Below are 25096 nucleotides of genomic sequence, written 5' to 3' on the forward strand. Positions count from 1 at the left end.
CGTTATTTTTATATAAATAGGATATAAGCATTAAGCAATATTATATTTTTAAGCATATTTATAAAAATATTATTTCAGAACACCTAATGAAAAAAAAGGTCATGGAGATACCTGACCACCCACATCCTCCTTTGTATCACATTACATCATTATTTTCTAAAGAGGTGAGCTAAGCGAGATAAGTACCCAACACTCAGCGGCTGTTTTTTTTAAATTTATGTATTGATAGGATATATACAAGTATAGTATCAATAAGTTTTATTTTCCAACAGTATTGGTTTGGAACGTTAACCATTTGCATAACTTAAAAATAAATGCTGTATTTTAATTTTATATTTTTGAATATGGTTAATTTTTTTTTTGGTAAAATCATATAATGAATTTTAATAATTTACGAAACCTACTGAATTCTATAATTTATAATATATTAAAAGGTAATAATGAAAGTTTGATTTTAGCTATGACCTAACCTGACCAGATGAAACGGTTATGTTTAAAATGTTTAAATATACGTGCATATTAATATATTACAACTTGTGAATAATTGAGTCAGTGAGTGACGTAAAAATGGAGTACGATAGAAAGTAATTTAAATTTTATATTTTAATAAACTATAAGGACCACATATTGTTGTTTCTTGAACTTCGTAACTCTGTTATTAAATCTGACTCAATATTAATTATGCAATTTTATTTATATTTAGTTTACATTTTAGTGTTTTTAGAATTATAATATTGTCACCGTATTATTATTAAGTGAAAATACAAATCGTATCACTTGCTTAAAGTAAAAAATATTTTTATATTTATTTATATTTAAGTATCTTAACATTTTTCATTGCATTATTTTATTATAATTTTTATTTTGAGAATTTAAACATACGAGTATTTAACAGAATTAAATAATGCATATATTGTTGTTACAAATTTAATATTATTATAAGGAATCCAACACTATTTATAAATAATGTTAAAATCAGAAGCATATATAAGTATATAACTATAGTCTATTAGATAGAGGCATATTATAATGTAGATAATTAATATAATATAAATTGTAACATACCACATTGATGAGTTGAACGAATGCTAAACCAAACTGGACATTGACTTTTTCGGTCATGTTCTGGACTGGCCTGATTAGTTTGTTGTAGCCCCTGAAAAGATCTCTAACCAGACGCTCCTCGTCTTCTGAACACCAACAACCTTGGGAACACAAACAAAAAATACAGATGTTATAAGATGTTGTTCTTTTTAAGACTCACACGCACACAAATAGTCTCCAGCTGTAGTAAAAGAGACTTAGGTTTTTCAAGAGATGTTAATCTTTTTCTCGGTTGACTTAAGTTTTTTTTTTATTATTATTATTATTATTAAAAGTAAATGGTAGAAGAAAAATGAATTTAAATATAAAAACTAATCCGGCGAGCACGTCTTGCCGAGTGGATAACGAACGACCTGGATGTCTGAAGATACGAATGCACCGGCCGGAAAAAAACAGATAATAATAATAACACCGTTGAAAACCCATTCGGTCCGTTGAGCTTTGTCTACCGGCAAGTATAGGAAAACAAAAACCACAGGAAAAGAAAACTTGGTGTACAAGATGAAAATACATACACAAAAAAATCTTGTATATATAGAGAGCGAGTAATTGGCTTGGAAAGTCATTCTACTTTCCAGTATTCTTTTCGTTCACTACTGGCGTTATTTTTTTCTCATACATGGGCGCAATATATACCTTCAAAAGTCACTAAATTAAAAATAATCAAGTGATGAAACTCTTTTGTTATGTTAAGTCTGCTTATGTAATTTATTTAATGCAACATGGCTTATTTATTTTAACAATGTTGGAGATGTAAGTGCAATAAATATATATTTATCGCAAAAAAATAACTGTGAATAATATAATATACTACACGGTAACATGGTATGATTCAGTTTAAATGGATCTTGAAAATATAAATAACGATGTAAATAAAATATAAATTGTTAGTTTCAAAAACTTAATGGGTTTTTAATCTTACATGTATAAAAGAAAGAGAGGTTTGTACATAGTTCATTGGAAAGGCTGGTCGATGTTTCCATTGTAATGTTTTATGTACTGTTTTGATTGTATTTATATTATTGATTTGTGTTTTAATATTCCAACATTATTACGTTCGGTATGATTATTATTTGGGTAGATTTATTATTTTCTAATCAACAGTGTTTTTTATTGATAGTAGCTGACATTAATGCATCTATATTACTCATGCGTAATCAAACATAATCATTCTTGTTTATAGACACATTTATACCTGGGCCCTAATGCAGTTTGCGTTGCTTAAATCAGGTTAAAACCTGGTTAAATATATCTATGAATAAGACAGGAATGAATCAAACGCGACTTTTCTATTGGCAATCCAATATAAAGTGTTTTTCCATTATACGAACGGTTTGAAAACGAAAACGAATGTGAATAAAATTGATGAGGTCATATAGAAATAATGCTCTCTACGTGATCCGTCTAAAGCCTCGTTGTTCGGTTAGACCAAATCCCACGCACCAGAATATAACTATAATAAGTAGGTAAGTATACTCTTTTCGGTTTTATCATGGACGTCCAATTTCGTTCCACATAATATGTTTCTATCTTAGACCGATCGACACACCAAAAAGTAGTGGATGGTATTATGGTAACCTCAAGTTAAAGGTTTGTAAAAAAATCTAGACAGAACAATAAAATAACTACCTACCTACATATCTTCTCACATAGGTTAGGGGTTTTATAGAGCATTGGTTTATTATGATTTAAAATTTTAAACGATCCGTTTACTCGGTTAACATTATGTTGTTGAAATTTCCTAAATGCTTGTTGATATTTCTTCAACATTCTCTTTACGGTTGTTGGTAAGTTTTCTTATAGAAAAAGAAACTATTTGGTAAAAGAAAAATGGTCTTCCCAAATTATTATTGAATTCCAACCTAAAAAGGTACTGCACGGAACTTTTTGAACACTCTCCTTTTATAGTTTTATCCAATAAAATGTTCAGAGAAAAAGAAGAAAATAATTTTTTATTAAAATACGTTCACCGTTCTCGTTTCATCCAGAATCTAATATCTGTATATTATGTACATACCTTGTACCTACTACCTATATTGTTACTTTATTTCTATACCTCAAGCATGTTTAATGTGGAATAGTAAATTAGTAGGCCAAACAATAACAATTTTAAATTGAACAAAAATTATGCTTAAACATACATTTAGGTTACATTGTTACAGTAGGCATAATTTACTTAAGTTATATATTTATCCAAATTTGTATTATATATAGCTCGTACTACGTTTAACCGAACACAAAAGCTTTGAAAATTGATATTAAATTATTATTTAGTTTACGATATTAAATTTATTGATTATAAATTTATGTTGAAATATAATTGCTACAGTGATTTTTTTTTATATTCAAGCCGAGAAAGTGTTATATGATGAATTTATGTATAAATATAAGTTTCGTCTACATTAAATCTTGTATCCATGTAGAAATAACAGTTAAATACAACAGTTTTTGAGTAGTTAGGTATACATTTTGTTTTAATCCGTCTTAACCTTGTGTCATTTATTAAATTACTTATTTTCATTATTATTATGTAATAATAATGTCACTGTGGTGTGATTATATGAAGGGTGTCGATGCTGGTTTTTTCAAATTACCGCCATTCTATATGCAATTTGAAAATAATATTTTGTATTTTAGTTACCATAATTATACAATTTTTTCTCTAATCTGCTGCTCAATAACTATTTAAGGGCGGGGGATTGATACGGTGTATTATATCAACAAAAATAATTTCACTAGAAAAACTCATTGATGTGTCGAATTTTGATGATTTTTTTTTAATCTGAAAGATGATAACTTTTTTAAATTGGATCAAAGTCCGTAATTTCATTTTATTTTATATGGTGCTAGAAAAATACGTTTGAAGAATAACGAATATTGTGTACCATTTAAATGCATATTTTTAAGTTTTTATAATTATCATTTTTAAATCGAGCTTTGATTCGATCAGAAAAATGTTCTCATATTTAAAAAAAAATTTTTAAAAATAAAAGCTGAATATTCTACAGAGAGTGAGAGTTTTTCCTGTAAGACGTTTTTGTACTAAAAACTCAACAGTTCTGACTCCCTTTTTTCATAAACGGTTTGTATAATTTAAAACAATTATATCATACTAATTATTCATAATTAATAAATAAATATATATTATTTCACGGCTTTAAAATATGAAATAAATAAATGTAGACATGGTCTGTCGTGAAATAGTACCGGCCGAAAAATGAAGTCGCGTTTCGATGATATAAGAAAATATGGTTACAGCAGATTATGACTTGTACTCGTATTGGGATCTATTTAAATACATATCGTTCATAAAACTTATCAGTTTTTATTTGACTATGTTTTACCCACCCGAAATCTAAAACACAACAATATGGACTATTGCTGTTTTATTACGAATATTACAATATAATATTATCATAATTTGTGACGAATGAAATAATATTTTCCAATTTTAAGTAAATTGGTACAACTTCAGTGTCCATTGGCAATGATGTGTTACCGATGTATATTAGAAATGGCCAATGTTTAAAATAATAATTTACTATATTGATAGCGGAACAGGAATTTTTATTTAATATATTATATTTATATTAAAAAATATTGCAAGAACTGTCCAGAGATCATATACTGTGCCGCTGAGTGGGCATATCAATTGTATACATTGATTGTTGTTATAAAATATTCTTATCATGAAAAATCAAATACTATTAGGTAATAAAATGATTAGATAGGTATATATATTTTGAAAATAAAATAAAATGTAGGTATTCTTGAAAAAGTTAGTTTAAAGTAGCTGTTTTAGAAATTACTTTTACTCTCATAATCCTTGGCTAAGTCATTAGTCTGCTGATGCCTGTTCTAGAAAATCCAAATACTTTCGGATTTTGCAGTGAACATGGCCGTGGACGATTTAGTAACTATAGTACTACGAAAACTATCGAATTTCTTTGGATGAATATAAAGTTGACCTGTCAGCAGCAGCTGCAGTGGTCGGGTCGATTCTTGTGAGAACATATACATGTCCAATACTGTATAGTGTGTTTTTGCACTTAATGTTTTATATTTTTATCTCTGACAATGTATGTCTCTTAGATATTTACAAAAAAAGGTTTGCTAACAATTAATATGAATCTGTGTTGAGTCTGCAGCTCACAAACCGTAAAAAAATGTGTCAGAGAATGGTTTCTTGAATGAGCATGAATTAAAAACAAATTTGAGTTCTGCAAATGTTAAAATTTTTTTAACCATTGAAGAAAAAAAATCAAGTTTTTAAATTTTAGTTTAAATAATGTATATAACATATACTGAACTATTTAAATTTCTTTAATTATTACTTACATTTTTGTAGGTCATTTTATTATTTTAGTTAATTATATTTTTTTTAGTACATTAATTATTTAAATGTAAGTGTTGATGATTTTTATATTTTAGAAGTAACCAGATGATTGACAACGTCCGAAATTAGTAGTTACCATTTTTGTTTTTATATTATAATACTCAAGGCTGTAATCCGAGCATTCTTTTTTTGTTTTTCAAATAAATTGTATCATTATAGATGAATTAGATACTTACTGCAAAATTGCTATTGAGATTAGTTTCTAATTTTTACAATAAAAATATAACAAATATTTTATCGAAGTACGATACTTCATCCTTAATACTTAAAATCAACTGTTCAATTTTAAATCTTGGCGGAAATTAAATTAAATTTTCAAATATGCTATTATTATGAACATATTATAATTAATTAAAACACATTATAATTTTTTTTAAATTTATCGGTTAATTTAAATTATTTATTTTAAACAATTAGTACCTAATACTATGTGAGTTCAAATTTATATTTAGTAAAACAATACTATTACAAATCTAAATGACAAAATATGTGTTAAATAATTAATACAAGTAGAGACATGGGTACTATTTGATATAATTAGGTAGATAGATATTCTTAATTGTTGTACTAAAATATGCAAGGGAAATAATAAAATCAAATTAGCTTCATACGCATCTTAAATTTTTGTCCAAAATAAGAAGAATTAAAAAAATTATTGAAGAATTGCAGTACATGTTTTGAGGAGTTAAATTTAAATATAAAAACACTAATTTACTATGTATGAATAAACAAATTAAAAATATATACCTTTTTATATTTTTTTATAAATAAAATGCTTTTTCAGAACTTCAGTTAAAAAAATTCTAATGACTATAAATACAGAATATAATGAATAAAATAAATTAACCTAGCTTCTTTGACATTAATAATAACGGCTAGAGAAATTTCAAACACTCCTCATTAGCGTATATTCAATTAAATTTGTATACACAATGCATTTCGAATAATCCAATTTAAACAATTTTTTTTTATCCTTAAAATGAATTGAAAATATTTTTCAACATCTATATGGCGTTGTATTTAATTTTTACATTGTTATCGATAGTTTGCCATCTACAAACGAGGTCATTAATTATAGATCTATTTTTTTTTAAAACATTCATATTAAGCACAACGCTTTGACGAATAAGTCAAGTTAAATTCCATAAGCTCGCTTCCCATCCCTCTCAACGTTAGCACACTGTCTTTCCGTATGCCGAACACACTCTCCCATCGACAACGGGTGTAGCTAAAAGGACTTTCTACGCTCGTCTGGTGGCTTTTCGGTTGATGACTGCTCCAAAAATGGCGTGTGGAAGTCCTGCTCGGGTGGGAGAATTCTGTTTGGACGGGTGGGTTAGTTGTACTTGGCGAAGAATATCGGGGACGTTGGGAGATTACGTGGTAAGGGGCTGATAGTGTGTCGAGGAATAGTCGACGACAAAGGATGAGGTTAGGCTGAGCAGTGACGGCAGCTCGCGACGTCCGCGGTGGCAACGGCGGCGGGCGGTTCCCTGGCAAAGTACGTTCGGAGCACCGCCAACAACTACGGCGCGGCAGCCTCGGTGGATGGGTGGGGACGATCGATCGAACCGCTTTGACCCGGGTGTGACTGCTGTTGCCGGCGTTTTCGCGAGGATATTATTTTATGCATACGAACGCCCTTTACTTTCAGTTATCGTCATGCCCGAATTATCTCGTCATCCCACTCAAAACTCGCGTACAACCTGCTGCAGTCGTTTGCCCAGGGCTCGGGTAACTGAGAATTCTGGACCGTTTATCTATTTATTGCAATAATGTCGATGATACTTTACACGATATATATGTACCTATCAAATGTGGGTATGGGTAAACCTGGGCCACTCTACTCGTACTTGATTCAAGGATTGGGCCGCAATTCACCAACAGCGACTGTAGGTAATAGCCAATAGGTATACCGCGGCGATTTACAACAACAATACTTTAGCGGTGCGCTCCAGTAACATAATATAATAGCGTGGGAGTACCTATCTACGTGTATTCTGCAGAGACAGACCGCAGTTTCCTTTGTAATATTTTCAAACATATCCTACGTAAAACACTGCAAATATATATCATAGTCCAATGAAAAGTAACTCTAGGTAGCCAAAGTAGATGACTTAAAGGCCATGCATTAAAAAAATTAGATACAACAGTTTAAATATGCACAGCTTACACAACGAACAAAATTATTAGTGAGATACAAACTAGAGCTCAAGCTGGTAATAACTAATAAGTATTATTTCAGACTGACGGAGGTCCTGCGATCAAGAACACTATCGACAAATTTAAAAATTCAAATAGGACACTCCTCAAACCAGTAATAACCTATGGGTTGAAAACATGGGCGTTACGGAAGATGGATAACAATTTAGTAGCTATATTCGAAATAAAAATATTCAGAAAAATATATGGTCTTTGTAAAGACGTAAATACTGGAAAATGGAGAATCTGGAAAATAAGGAACTTAAAAAGATTTATCAAATCTCAAGTATTTTAGAAGCACATTACCAAGAAACGACTCACCTGGGCTGGGCACGCTTAAGGGCAAGATGTAAGTAAGAATCGCTGCCAAGGAAGTTCCTAGAAAACGCCCCCCAAGGAAAAATACCCCATGGGTCGCCCAAGATTAAGGTGGGAACACAGAGTAAAATAAGATGTAGAAAAAAGGAATCCAGGAGAAATTTGGAATGAATTATTACTATAACGAGAAAGATGGAGGCAAATGTGTAGGACGGGATAGTCTTAAAGGCTGAAAACACGAGAGAGAGTATTATACGTCCTACGTTATTATCATTACAGACATGTCATTGAACCTGATTCATCCGTTTTTGATAGTATAGTGAGGCTGTGTTGGTATCCGAATAATTTTCAAAAGGATAACATAAGCAGTAATAGCGTTATCGTCGTATCATAATTTCTGGCTTAGCCATTTAACCAAATATATGCAGCCATCACTTAAGGACATTATACCACACCCACAATGAATATTTTCAAAGTAGCTCAAAGAATTTAGATTCAATTTGATACCTTTAATAAACATAATTCAGTAATTCAATATAGTGCAATATAATTATATATTCTAACAATATCAATTAACCCTTAACCTTAAATATATTTTAAATTACAATATACTGGTTAAAATTTATAGATTTATTGGATATTAATTAATTATTTTACTTTATTGCGTATAATTTATTTATGAATAAATATAAAATATTATATCGTATTATATATATTTTTATCGATATGCGAAAATGATAAAATATTAACAATCGTTAGTGCATAGAATTTTTGATTTTGTTTGAAGTAAATTCAAAGTTCTTCCAAACAAAGAGCTTAAAAAAACTTCATTCTTCGTATTAAAGTAATTTTTTTAAATGCCAAATAATTTTTTTAAATTGATATTCTTAATGCAATTCGATGTATTTATATACGGATATTCAATCAAAGATTTTTTATGTAAACTAATCTAAAGCATAGATAAGCCGACTACCTACGCTGTACTAAATTTTGTAGATTATTCCATGTCGTCTTATAATTTTATTCTTACTTAGTATATTAAATTATTATAAATAATAATTTGAATTGGAATATTATTCAGTACCTATGTATTATTTTATTACCTCAACATTTTCAAAAAATAATTCTTCTTAAAAATAAGAGATGTGGTCCTTAATCTTAAAAACTACTGCGCAGATAATAGTTTAAGTTTTACAAAATAATAGTTATCATAGGCTCATAAATAATTCAAATTTTTTAAAAATATTTTTTTAAAATACAAACATTGACTGTTACAACGAGTCTTGAGTATCATACTGTATACAGTATAGTAGTATAGTGTAACCATAGCTGGAATAACTTTTAGGTATTTAATTTCTATTGTTTTTGTAACAATTGAAAATAATTAATTACTCCAAATAAAAAAAAAATTAATATTACAGACAAAAACATCATAAATGTTGTAAAATATTATGTAGGATTCCGACGATAAAATAATTAAATAATTTAGACATTTCAGTTAATTAAACTGAATTAAACTACATGATTTGAACGTAATATCAAGATACCAAACGTTTGTAAAGTTAATTTTTAATTTTTTATACGTATTATCTTTTTATGTATATTCAACACTCTTCGTTATTATTATCATCTAAATCAAGTGCCTTGGAAATCATTTATATTTAATGTTAATGGGACCAGAAACTAGACATTTTACAAAATTTTTTTTTATTAGGATGTTGTTGAAAAAAAATAATAGTTTGAGCTATGTAAAATTTGTTTTATCATTATTTTCTTTAATTTTTGTCTATTTTAATTTCCTTTTTTCTGTATACAGTCATTATTCATTATTCTATAGTATTTATGCAATTTACTAAATTTTCAAATTTTAATTTTTCGTTATTGTTTGATAATAATGTCTGTACCTAAATATCTTATGAAAATTCACAATAAAATAATTTAAAATTGAAATAAAAAAATAAAAAAATAAAAAATAGCAGTAATAAAATATGAAATCGTATAGTATAAATAAAAACAACTACAGATATAATTTGATATCACATTATTGCATGGTAAGGTTATAAAGATATATAATATAAAGAAAGAATTTACCTGTGTGATAGTACACTATTTTTTCACTATTTTTTCACTATTTTTTGTTTTGCGTACTAAGTAATGACTAATAAATAAATAAAAAGTTTTTTTTTCTATTTAAAATAAACTTAAACTCTTTAATTTTAGAGTTGTTGAAAATAGTGTAAGGTGTTACTGAAATTTGTTCAAAACTTTATTAGTATTATTATTATTATTATTATTACGATTTTGAACATAAATAATAGTAGTTTACCTACAACAATTTGTTTAAATGGTATAACGTTTAAATTGCTGTTTTTCTATGGCAGATTATATAGTCCATATAGGAGCTTTAATAAATTTTTAATTTAATTTTTTAACTTACGATCACGATTAAACAATAATTGTGATTTATGTTTTTTCATGGTTATATAGTTCCAATTTATACTAATTGATTTAAAAGTTAAATTGTTCATCATTGATGACAGTGGTCGGATATAAACAAATTTAGTCACGAAAATGTTCTTTGATGAGTTTGAAGTAATAACAAGGGAAGTCTTATTGTAAAATATAAACTGGTGTAAAGGCGGGGGAGGATTACTACAATTTTTATTAATTTTTTAATATTCCATTACTGGTATAATTATTTTTGGATCACTTTTATAAAATAAAAAAAACTTCTACGTCCAAAAGAGATTTTTGTACAAAATAAATGTACCCCTGAAAAACCAATTCGTCACACGTTCCAATCAAAATTTAGGGGCTCTACCTTCCATAATTGTATTAAATCAATGGTAAATAGTCATAAATTACCATGACCATGTAAGTAGGTACTAAACTGAAGAGTACCTTTACATTACTCACGGATGATACCTACTTGATTTCGCGGATGATTTAGAAAATGATCTCAAAAAGTGGGAGCCATTGTAAGTACCTTCGTTAAACCTTAAACAGGTTAATGTCATTAAACCTGTAAAATACTATAGGGTAATTGAATTTTATTTGTACGTTTAAATTTTACTAAACTCACACATTATACATAGAGAGACGGGAGCGTGACTTTTCAGGCAGTAGTTCTCTTGGTTCGCGTCTATACAATTTAAATTGCTTGTTTTATATAATATTATAATTAATTTTCGTGCGGTATTATATGCTTTAGTTTATGGGTTTACAAAAGGGCCATCCCCCCCTCCATCACCAATCACCCATCGTGGTCATACAATTAACCGCACGTAATAACTATTTATTAATCGTCCTCTTTTGATTCGATTATATAATTATATGCACAACTATAATATATGGACAGAAACCTCGAGTTTGGTCGAATGCGAAAAGAACACTTCGTCTACACTGTTCACGGTCAGTTATTATAATTATTATTTTTGTATTTTTTTCGCCGTATGCTCGTCGTTTCTGCCGCATAACATTGAACGTGCGTTGTATCAAAAGAGAGTAGATTCGCTCGTGAGAATCCCGTGAGTGTTTGCAGCAAAGGAAAGCCGATGAAAAAGAACATAATAATAATGAGGGATAAAAAAAACCATCGTATATATAATAATCGGCTGGTGTTCGCATAACAATATAATATATATATATAATGTATACGGCGAGGGGCCGAGCGAAACGCTATAACGATACAACACTTTACCGCGTTTACATTGGCGAGTGTGTATAATATATATTATACGGTGCGCTCATCGGGTTTTGATAAATTAAGCGAGTTTTAAATTGCTCCTATTCTGTCGTTATATGTACGAACAGCAGCAGCAGCAGCAGCAGCAGTACCAGAAGCAGTTCAGTGTACGAGCGCTGTATACAATATATATTGTAATAAATACTTAAGCTCTCTCTTACACACACACACACACTCACACACACACACACACACACACACACACACACACACACACACACACACACACATACACAAAACAGCCGTTTCCGCGCCTCTCCTGCCGACGCGCGAGAACTTTTTCGCCCCCAGAGTGATGAATGGCGGTAGGACAGCTGAAGCGGATTAATTATTAGAATAGCAGCTATAGCGTGTGTATGTTTAATAATAATACACACACCGTAACCTACAGCGTGTGAGAGGCAGAGCAATCGTTCAAAAGTATTTGCCCCGACGACCACGTCTATCCACGTCGGACGATAATATACCTAATATACCTTATAAATATATATATATATTATAATTTATATTGTACGTGTAATATTATTCTATGGACCGCGCGTGCTTGATTTTCGCTAAAACGCAATTAGCATAATAATAAGTATATAACGCAACGCTGCAGCGATGTGTAAAACTTCAATGCGTTTGACGTATCTACCTTATATTTGAATGTCCCATAGTGATAATACTATAATAGCAAAATAGGTTAAACGCGCAGTGTATTAGGACATTGTTTGTGTCTAAAACTATTGATTTTATAGTATGTATTATAATACAATAAAAAATTTTAAGACCTCTAATATTCAAGACCACATATCCACCATAAACTTTCATTGTAACTCCGAGAAAACCAAAGGTAAGACTCTAACTACTATTGTTGATGGTGTATTGGCTAGACAAAAACAAATAAATGGGGAAGTAAGATTACTCACTGGATTAGACATGGGTTTGGATCAACAAACTACCCTCTCTTTTGTTTACTCCTTAGGCATGAGCACCTGAACTAAACACTTAATATAATTACTTAAGTAGTTATAATAAATTATAAAGACACTAATAATTCTTCAATAATTTTCTCTCAATTTCATGAATTAATAGACCTCCAATCTCACAGTCACACACACACACACACACACATATAAACATATTGCGTCCAAAAGTACTTACAGAACAGGATTTTCCAAAGCCTCTTACCACAGGGTCAGATCATACCGCCTGTCAGGTGCATATCGTTGAAACCTTTGATATATGTTTGGCAGTACAAATCGCAGATTTAACAGACAGCGACCTGATGTTAATAATGAGTTGCCTCGTTGCTGGTGACTTAACTTCACATACAGACCAATTCTTTTAAAACGAACCGACATAGATTGTCTAAGAACACGACATATCTTCATAACAAAAATTTCAGATGGGTTCAGTCTCACAATATAGGGATCGCAGGAAACGAAAAAGCAGATAAAACGACTGATGAAGTGGCCACATCTGCAACGACTGGGACCATAAATAAAATTCATGCAACTAAAGGCACAAATAATAATAATAAAATGATTGGAAAATCATAGGAGCTTATTGTTCAATGTCGGAAAACATTAAGTTGATGGGGAAAAAAACAATTTTAAAATGTTCATATTTATATAACTTGACTATTAGATAGGGTACTTGCATCTATCTCATACCTGATCAGAGAGGAACCGAGACTATGTGTGTGTGTGTGACACTTGCAAAACACCCCTTACAATTATTGAACACATAATTATGTACGGTCCAAAATATTCAACAACACGCCTCTCTTCAAAAATCCAACAATATCAGACTTAGTTGACTTAATTCTTAACCAATACACCACTGAGCATATAAATTTAGTTTTTACACATACAGGTAAACTTATAATTTTAACATGTAATTATGTATTTACTCTAACACGCCATAGGTTAATAATTTACCTATCGTTGATATCTTTAATAATATAAAAAAGTCTTAATTGATACAATTTACGAAATTGATGGAAAATATAAATTTGGAATATAAATTCAACGCAATAAACTAGACAATGTGCATCGCCCAACGAAAACTTCTTCAGTGTTTCGATAAGCACATACTATTATAATTGTATTACCGTACATCCTACAGGCGTAGTCCATTAGTACGGTGAAGTTATTAGTAAATCATTGTACTTTTCAAAACGACACTCCGATTGCATTGATTTCTGTCACGTGTAATTAAATAATATCCCGTTGCGCATCAAACCTAATTAACTTTAGTTTCTGAGTTCTGACACCTGTCATATTCTTCTTGACTACCATTTTTTCTCACTAAAACGTCAATCACTTTTAAACTCCTTCTCTGCACTAAATATAAATCCTTCTTGCTTCTGAGTTCTACACTGCGTCTGTAACCATCTACCACAGATTAAATTATTTGTCCTTTTCGTAAGCTCAGGATTTGCAATTATTTAACTTGTAAGCATCGTATATTGCATTATATCTTTCATAACATTGTTATTGGATTACTGTCATTACTACACAGTACACACTGATGTCGACCCAATATTTCATTAGTACAAAAAAATGTTTATCAATATCATTGTCTACAACATAATACATTTTATGTACAGCATACGCATATTATTTATTCTCCTCAAATGTGCGATGTGCATTATGTTTGTACAGTCAATACGTCGTTGGGGCACAATAAACTAATCTGTGTATACGTGAGCGTTATGGGTGTACTTTTAATGAGCGCAAGGGGAAATTAAACTTTATGCGCTATTAACAGTTCCGCTTGAGGCAGCCATTTTATTTCGATTGGTGCGGCAATCGATTGTGCGAAGAGTGAAACCACTACAAATACCATTATATCACCGAGTAACTGCAGATACTACTTCTACATACAACATTGTGTACCGTATATGCCAGCTACACTACCGTCAACTTGACTCAACTATACTCAACTCGATACTTCTATATACACTTAACACGACTTGTAACTACTGGCCACTACTGCAAGTGCTCGGTGTTCTAAAAATAGTTATATACTACCATTATACTATCACACCACACAATATGTTACTAGTACAGTGCTGATATATGGGTTTTTTTTTTTGCGTTATGTATCTCGAAGTCGAGTGTACGAGAAACACGCGACAGCCATACGAGTCAAAAAATCTCTGTAAATTATGCGGATGTTACCAAATCGGCGTTGTCGACGTCGGATAATATCACATCCGCTTTGGTACCGGAAGACGGGAAAAAGGTGCCAAATAACAGCGATGACCGTCGGCCCGGGGCGTATGCGTCCATAATATAATACGTGACGCGTGTAAAATGATAGCCTACTCGTAGCTCCTATAATACGGTTATTTTATAATATAATATTCTGCGGGGCTCGTAAATAGAGCGTGCATTAGCGTAAAGTATGTACAAAAGTGAACAAAGTCGTTATATTTTATTTTGACAGCGGGGACAGTGTCTGCGGGGCCCGACGAAGATACCATCCCTCCCGATGACTGCTATACACGTGTGTAGGTAGGCAGGCACCTATATACTACCTATACCGTTTGAGCGTCAAGAACTCATCATTATCGCGGGAGCGGATAAAAACGAAGGGACGGGAATGTACCGTAAATCGCAGTACACCCACCGTATTATATATATTGTTATTTTGTGAACCCATTTGTACATAATAATATACGCGTAGCCCACGATGTAGACTACTCGGCAGGTCAGTCAGGTGGCATATAATATACGTGTACACAGACACACAGTATAAAGTGCGTGTACAGTAATGTTTTGATAGCCTAAAAGCCTCGCAGTTTACACGTGCATTATATATATATCTATCTCCTCACTGGATGTGACCTCTTTCCACGCCCTAACGTAACGTCAGGTAGGTAGTCAGACTTGTCACGCGCTTTTCGTACTGTATAATAATGTTGATTATTGCCTATAGGTATGATTTTATAGTGTAATATTAACAATATGCTTTTGCATTATCCACTCTCGTAGACGTTCATAACACGATGCATCGGTCTTCACATTACGGATTACTGTTTCGTGTTTTATTTTTTATTTTTTAAGCTTATCTAAGTTATAACTACATTTAATCGGATTTAATTACGGACAATATAATATTATTATACAAACAATTACTATTATAACTTTAGACAAATAGCTTAGAATTGGCTTGTTATGATACAATGCATAATTGATGTAGGTATTCATCAAATGTCTATACTCTATAGTATATAGACTCTATACCTATAATTATATATTAGATATATTATGTTTTGTTTTAATAAGACAATTGATACGAATTGTCTACTAAACATTGTATTACCTACTTAAACATTATGCAAAACGTACTGCCTAATGGCTAATAATACTTTTACGTTATCATTTTTATTTGAAAATAAGTTGATTAGATTTAGATAAGTACAACAATAGTATAATTATTATGTATTTATATTAATTTGTATACCTAATTAAAAATTAATTTAGAACTCGTGTTAAAAACGATTGATACAATTTAGTATTTTTGAGGTGCTCATGAAATTTTGGAAAAAAAATAATAATACTATTTGAAATTTGTTATTTGTTTTAACATCTACAGTCTTAGATGTTTGATATTCGTTTAATGTTTATTAATTATTAACTTGTGTGTCGAGTAGTACCTTAATATATTTCACAAAATAAATTATTTTGACCATTGATTTTTTGATTTTTTAATTTTATCTTTGAAGAAGTAAGCTTATATATATTTTTTTTTAAATCTGTCAATATAATAATTTACATAGGCTTACATTTTTTTGTTATTTTTTAATTGGGATACTAGTAATTTAGATTTAAATTAGGGTTTCAACGTAAAAATAAGTTTAGAGACACTGGATTTCTATACATTTTATTTATTATTAAATATAAATTAAAATATTTAAAATTCCGAATGAATAAAACTAAAGATGCTACTTTAGTTTTAAAATGGAATGCTTAATATTATATTATAAGGATGTACAAATTGTAAAAAATGTTGCATATTAATCGATTTAAAATTAGATTTACGTTAAAAAGATTTTTTAATATTTTAGTATTTAGTTTAGAGCAAGGTAGGAAAGTCCACTCAGCTCTGTTCAATTCCCGGTTTCTAAACTTATTTTAATACAAGTCTATAAACTTTAATTTCATATTCGATGTATGTACAAAAACTACGGACGGACTGATAACACCATGATGTATGGTCACGTAATATTTTGGTTTGAATATAGTAAAAATAAAATGCTGCTGAATGTTTAGGCTCGGAGTACGAACATCCCAATAATAGAAGTATATACATTTATATATCTTAGGAACGTACAATGTATAAAAATATTTTGAAAAAAAACCACTAAATAAACAATACATCTAGTCATCCGGTAGTTATTTACTTAATGCTATCATGTTTAAAGACACTTCAGCGAAATGTCATGATAGTATGCTTGCATTTTTTTAAATTGTTACTACATTATTGTATTACGTTTTCATACATACTTTTTGATTTATTTTAATATAATTCATTATGTTATTTTTAATAATAAAAATAGTTGAAACAATGATATTTAAACTAGCTATTTTGTTAGTTTATATCAATGCACTCGGAGAGTACTATTAGTGAGGTATTCACTTCGCTCAGAACTTCATAATTATTTCAACAATTTTAATATTATAATGAAGTTGACAAATTATACAACAATCAAAACATTCCAAACATATAAAATAAGTATTTATTTTTTAACGACCCCGTAAAATAGTATGTATAATATAGTATATCATATTGTGAACGGTCATGTAAGTTCATTTATGTAAGAGTATTTATATAGTCAATCTTTGTTGAATGATGAAAAAAAATTTGTAAATGTATATCGCCTGATGATTATGACAAAGTCCCGATTGAATCGTTATGTTATGTAAAAGATCTCTTACCTAACGTAAACTAATCAGTGATAAGTGTTAATTGGGATTTACTAAAAAAATGCTTTAATATTAGCCAAATCATGGGTTCCCCGAGACTACTGTCCTCCATGACGATGGTTGTAATGATTTATGAAATTTACCGCCTGCTTCAGTTGGCATAATTGGATTTGTCCGACATAATATATACGTTTTCCACAAGAAGGAAGACGACTAAAATTCGATGTGACGTTTATCGAAGTATTGAAAATGAACGACGTTTCTTTAGAAGTATAAAGTTGTATAAGTAAAGTACACATTTAATTCATCAATATTTGTTATCTATTTATTTAGTCTATACTAATTAATAATTATCAGTATTTGAATATTAGAACCTGGACGACAAAGGGAGAGTCGTATGTCTTTATTTTCAATCTCTAATTCTAAGTGTCCGAATTGCATTAAACTCGTTAATTTTACAGTATCACAAATTATTCGTTCGATTTGACGTTTTCTTCATTATTTTTTCACTGATTTTAGTACTGATAATTAAATCTTGTTTTTAAATTCACACTGCGACTATTCTATAGTACATTATAAGGAGTTATGATAATAGTTTTTGATTTATAAAAAGCAAATATTTGAACAAAATGTATTTAAACTTTAAGTTAATATTATATTAATGTGTTTAGCGGAACAAGCTAAAAGAAATAGCTCAAAGAAGTAAAAACAAGTTCTTATTAAAATAATTACCAAATATGTATAAAAAAAAAATAAAGACTTAACCAACATAAATTCTTTTTTTATCATATAAATCAATTTAAAAAATAAATTATGGTAGAATGAAATCTATATAAATCAATAAATCGATCGAAACTATAATACTACTATTTTGTTTTCCTTATTTTTACGTGACAAAAATTAGTAGGAGCAAACATTATGATTAGACAATGTTTAAAATGATCTACCATTCATACATTCTTCACAAAACATTTCAACTCAAAATGTAACAAAATTTAATATCTTGGAAAGAAAATATAGTAACTATACAGTACAACCATAGATTACATAGATTAAATACGCATAACATACTAAATATATTATATATATCATTATATTATTCAATAATATGCGGTATATTATAGGCTATGGGATTTGGTGAAATAGGAAGGTTCAACCCTAATGTCTTTTTCATATCGTCACGCTAATGCATTTTTAAGTCACTCCGACTCTGAAGGCGATAATGTTTAAGAAATGTGTATCCGCTAGACTTATCGGTTTGTTAGAAGAGCGGCGAACTTGAGAGGAGTAATGTATGTAATGATGTTATACATTGCAGTGTAGTTTACACGCAAATGTTCAGAAAGCGATCATTATAAAAACACTAATGTAACACTCGATAGTTTTAAACGCATATTTTATGATAGAGTTTTGAATTGTTCATTATATATTATAAATATTTACATATTCTAGTCGTATGATATGATATATATACAGTATACCTAATAATAGTTAATAATATATTACCAAAATAAACTACATGCCATACACATATATAGATAAATTATAAACCTACATATTATAATAAAAAATGCTCCTTAAGAATGACATTAGTTTTATGTTAGCAATGATAATATTATTATCAATATTATGCTAAAAAAACATTTTATAAGGCAGATATTAGAACAAGATAAATTCGACCTATTTCAAAATATATTTTGCTGTGACACCGTAATGTACACATAGTATGTGTATATAAGATTTCAAAATGTTAATTCAGACTTTTACAAGTTCCATATGAACGAATATATCTATGCTATTAAATATTTATCTTCATGCTATTTGAAATACATCACACAATACCTATTTTAGTTATCCAGTTCTGGTGTACAGCTCCTATTGTTTTTATTCAAACTAATAAATTATTATCATTATTATAAAAACATACACGAATGCTTGGATAGTTTAGTTTAAGCGTCATAAAAAAAATTATTATCTTACAAACCTACAATATATTATATCGTGGTTAGTGGTATATATCGTTCAATTCTACGGAGGAATGACTAAATTTAGTTAATTTTTTTTCTATGCCTTGGAGACTTTACTAGTAAAATTGCAATTTTATTGAATGCATTTATGTTACAAAGTTTAGCTTAGGCTACATTTAACAACAGTTAAAGTATTGGAATAATTATCTGTAAACAATTTAAACCGTGTTATTGTGATATGTACCCTTATATGCCTACATTAAAGTTATGCCAGTTGACGAAGTCGTGTACCTATTCGTTTATTGTTATATAGAAAACTCTTGGGACTTTGGGAGACGGGAGTCTATTATAATATATTACCTATGATACACATGTCTAATAACATTAACATTTTTAAATCTAATAATGGCTCATGAATTTATTCTCATTATACCATCATTGAAAAAACTAGAAAAACAAATTATCGATTTTAAAAACAAGTATAAAATATTATCCATGGTTGGTATATTCTCGCCACATAATATGTAGTTTATATGCTAATTTCTTTAGGAAAAAATCATGTAAAAAATAAATTGTTTTGTCTAAAACTTCTTTTTAAGAATACACGCTTGGCTATTTCAATAGAAACAGCGAGGCGCGAGCCATCAAATATTTAAATAATATATTTCGAAATCGCATTAAAATTAATAAGTAGGTAATTATTATTGCAGTAATATCCATTATTAACGCCATATCACATCATATTTAGTGCCCTTCGTCAACACAGGGGCTAATTTATATAATTTATTAAGTGTGTTAAGATTTTGCCCAGAGTATTAACCACTGTCCAGAATACATATTAGATATATGGGTTGGATAAGTTTTGTATTATATTATGAAACACCCATAACGCATGTCATCATTTTTTTGGTCATATTTTTATTGTAAACATAAGTAACATCATTATCAATTAATACAATGATAGTTGTAATTTAAAATGTATTTAATAAAAAAATTACATTTTTTCAAACATATTTTAAAATCATAAGAATATTTTTATGTAGCCACTGTAATAATTGTCGATTTTAATTTGTAAACACTGTCCAATCCCCTTAACACTGCCATGCAGGATGGTGCACTGGTATTCAAGTAAAATATAATTTACCAGCGGTGGTAGTTTTGCGTGTCCTCATGACAAACTAGGTTCTCTCGGAGCAGAGCTCTGTATTACCGACGTGTGGGGCATATTGATTACCTATTATAGATCTGCACCGCGGATGCGTCAAAGAAGTTTGCGATGGAACTGCAGTAGGTATCTGCCTATTTTTTTTTTATATAGTTCAGTTCGCTGTTGGAGGACTTTTGTTGTCCCCGCAAAGCAAAATCGTTTACACGCGAGGCATTTGTGAAAAAAAATTCGAAAAATGTGTCCTTGGCTGGGCGCCCTTTGCAGCCAGATATGAATACCACGCGGTCGCCGCAGCGGAGGATACGCGTGCAGAGGGTCATATTATTATTAAATGATCTCAACCCATTTGCACGCACACGGTTTACTTAACATTTCGGGACCAGAGTAATTCCGGAACAACACTAGGAGCGGAGAATATATGAACGGGTCCGGGGACACAAGGGGCGGACAACTATGCGGCGGACTCGGCGGCGGTATTGATTTCAAAACGGCTACGCGCGCGTGGCCGAGCACCAGCCCGGGTGGAGACGCGCTCTCCTCTCACATGCGATTGTCAAAAGTCGCGAGCCCACGCGCACTTGCCACCAGCCGCCGCTACTGTGCCACGTATATTATTGTTATCGTGTTATTCTTTATTGTAATATATATAATATATACACACGGCCCGACATCGCATCAAATCACATCACCAACAGTCGCCTGCTAAGTTTCTAGAAATATTATATTGTTATGCGTTTTTTTTTTTTTTCAATCGAATCATGTCTTGTCGATTGAATTATATTTAACCGCCCTCGAGTGCAGTGATATAATATTAAAAACGAGTAGGTATAAACTATTATATGTATAAAAATATTATATAATTGGCTTAATATTTATTTTATTTTATTATACCGACGTCGTTTTTTTTTTCTTTTGGTCTTTGATGTTGATCCAACGATTATATACGCTTTGTAAAATTTCAAATGAAGATCCATATCATAAATTATAAAAATTATTAAATATATATACGTAAACATATTACGATATACGCACTATTTTTATGGCCATAATAGTTTCAAGTACAATATAAGAAAATAACAACTAACAATTTTCAACGAGTGTTCTACAACTCTCTTTTTTGTTGTTGATAAAAATATTTTTGAATCGTTTGGCAAAGTGTTCACGCAACATACATACAGCCTTTTGGCTCTTAATATATATATAATAGCATATTTATCTTGTATATGTACCTATTTATTGTTATGATTCTATTTTTTAAATATATTCTTTTAATAAATAAATAACTCTTTAGGTTTTGTTGCATTAAATCATATAATACTATTTTCCATGGATACTTATTAAATTTTACGATATTATAATTAAATTATAATAATATCTTGTAGAACTAAGATCTTGTTGTATGTATTTTCATTTGTATATTATTTTCCTTGATAAATTTTCAACATATTATCTCAAACTCAAACCGTATGCTTGTTAAACTCACGACAGGTAATTTTTAAGCACTGTTAAAATGATTGTCGATTAATATGATCATCTTACATGAATAAATATATGTTTAAATAAAAACACGTGTTATAAAAAGGGTAAGAGTAAAAGTGTTAATTATACCTACAACACTAGGCCGCATTTAAATGTATTTTTTATTTGCATAGGAGAACCAACAATTAATAAAAATGTATGTGAATAGAAGAGATCACTGTTTTAATACCAATAATTTAAAAATTCAAATTAAATACTAAAAAATTAACCACAAAACATGAACTGCTTATTTAATTGAACCTATACTTTTTTTAATCAACTTATTACCCCAACATATACTACTACATCTTATAAAATTGTTATAGAATTATTATTTTCTGCAGATTTTATTATTTTTATCAGAAATATTTAATTAACGTAATATAAGTGAGTATATAATTTATGTTTAATATGAGAAATGTCAAAATGTGTGGGTTTATGACCGACATCCAAACCTATTCCAAATATATAAATTTAAATATTATTAATTTTGTAGGATTTAATTTATTACTATTAAAATTGTTGAAGACAAAATAAATATAATTATAACTTTTAATACTCCTTAAAAATAATTTTAGAGGATTTTTTTAATAATTTAATATTGCTAACTTAAATACACTTTTATTGTAGGTATTTAAGAGTATTTCAAGTGATACATTACAACTACTTTTTCGTCTTATACATAATTGTGAACAATGTATATTAAGTAATACAATAAATAAATTTGGTAAGAAAAAATAATATGAGGTCATATAAATTATTCATTAATATTACTCTATAAATATACATAATTAAAAGTAACGATGATTATGATTTCTTAATTTGTGTTATTCATTTTAAAAACCAACTTTGTAGTTTTTTGAACAAGGTTATGTAGATAAAAAAAATTATCCTGTTATAGCATTTATAATCACAAGACAATTATACCAGTAACGTCAGAAAAAGAGCCAAGAACTTTGACATAATCGTTATAATATGAGTTATCTGAAGTTAAATGTCGTAGATGGCGGGTACAACTGTACAAGGCTACTTCCTTGAGGAAGTCCGGTGTTCTAAAAAATGGTATTCAGAAGAGCCATCTCCACAGGAGACTTTAAAAGGTCGATTGTTCAGGAAAGATTGAATGATTACGCTCTCAGTAATCGGGGAAATCTGAGTTTGTACTGTGGTTTACTATAGTGGTCCAAACACAATCAAATGCCTGAGCCACATCTCAAAATACTACTGCAGTGAGCTCTTGTGTTAGCTCATATTGTTTTTTCAATGGATGAGACAGTGACATCGACAAATCGGTATTTGGAGTAGAACATATCATATTATGTCTTTTTGATTTTATAATAGGTAATTGTTTGATTATAATTCAGAAGGTGTTATATGCTTAGCTGGAAAGGACAACGGAAGAGATGGGTTGATTAAGTTTGCTATTATCTGGGAATGTTTATTTTCGTTTAAGTTATTGTGCACCTGGAAGTATTTTCTAGATAATTGAATATAATATGTATCTATTAAAGATTTTTTTGTACTTATACAGATTGATTTTTTATTATTTGAGGGGGGTTCCATATAAGGACGATATTTATCTGAGTTATATTTGTAGATTCTGAGAAAAGTGATGAATGTTTTAATGTTACAAGAATGTATTTTTTTTGTGTCTGCAGACACATGTGTATTCGATAAGTAGTCAAAATAATACTTTGATTTACAACAATTTAATTGAATAGGAATGTGAATCTAAATGTTTGATTCGGGAGGTCAAAGTTTAAAATTCCCAGTAATTCAATTTTACAAACGTTTGAAGCTCCAATTTTAACTACATTATATATTCACTCGATTTCTCTTGGAACGATATTCTAATTTTATTGAAATTAAAAAAAAAAATGACCGTAGACACTTGAAATCTACACCAAATGTTTTATTTATCAAATTTTTACAGACATTTTTTTAAAATTTTTTTGGATCAGATGGCCAATAGTTATGGATAGAAGAGAGATCATTGAAGGAGATTTCTTAGGTATATTTATTTATCAATAATTATTTTATGTAATATTCTGACTCTGAAATTCATTGTTTATGATCCCCCCAAAATCAATAACGAAACTGTTGTTATTAGTTAGGTGTTAGGTGTGTTTTGGTTATGAGTGACATGCCTTCATTTTTTTTCTGTACTGATTTAATAATTATTACAATTATTGAACCAGAGTAATTATTTTTGTTTTAATTCAATTAACTTATAAGTACAAATATTGATTATAAATGCTTGCACACAAGCATATAATTATATATTGATAAATACTACATAGACATCACTCAAAATCTGAAAGTAAATTGTTTATAATTTATACTAAGAATTCAAATTAGGTAACATACGTATATTTTTGTAGCGTACATAGAAATCAGAAATGAACAATAATAAAACTAATTTCATACATTTCTAAACTTTAAACTAGGTTCTACTAAATAACAAAGTGTCTATGATTATCATTTATTGTTTATCAAGGTTGATTAAAATGTTACCATAAGCACTGCATATAAACTATAAAGTATACACTATCCTTATTAGTTTTCAACTATTATAAGTCAAAAAGTATAAATAAATAATATTTATATTCTATGGCCAACAAATATTCTGAATTTTATGGAAATTAAATTAGACACAAAAACCTACTGAATATAATATTGTACATAGGTATTTTAATTTTTAATTTTTAATCAATACGAGTAGTGAAATGTTAGTTTTGATTGTATGGCTACTTATCT

General features: G+C 29.4%; 1 protein-coding gene across 1 annotated transcript in view; it reads right to left on the minus strand.

The window, feature by feature from the left end:
* Positions 1-25096, minus strand: part of LOC111030190 (acetylcholine receptor subunit beta-like 1) — a 72246-nt gene that overhangs the window by 27263 nt on the left and 19887 nt on the right. The window contains exon 2 of the mRNA XM_022309582.1: positions 1066-1205. Coding sequence (XP_022165274.1) covers positions 1066-1205 — 140 coding nt within the window. The remainder of the gene's footprint in view (positions 1-1065; positions 1206-25096) is intronic.

The sequence above is a fragment of the Myzus persicae genome, unplaced genomic scaffold (genome assembly GCF_001856785.1).
Source record: "Myzus persicae strain clone G006 unplaced genomic scaffold, MPER_G0061.0, whole genome shotgun sequence".
In the NCBI taxonomy this organism is placed as follows: Eukaryota; Metazoa; Arthropoda; class Insecta; order Hemiptera; family Aphididae; genus Myzus; species Myzus persicae.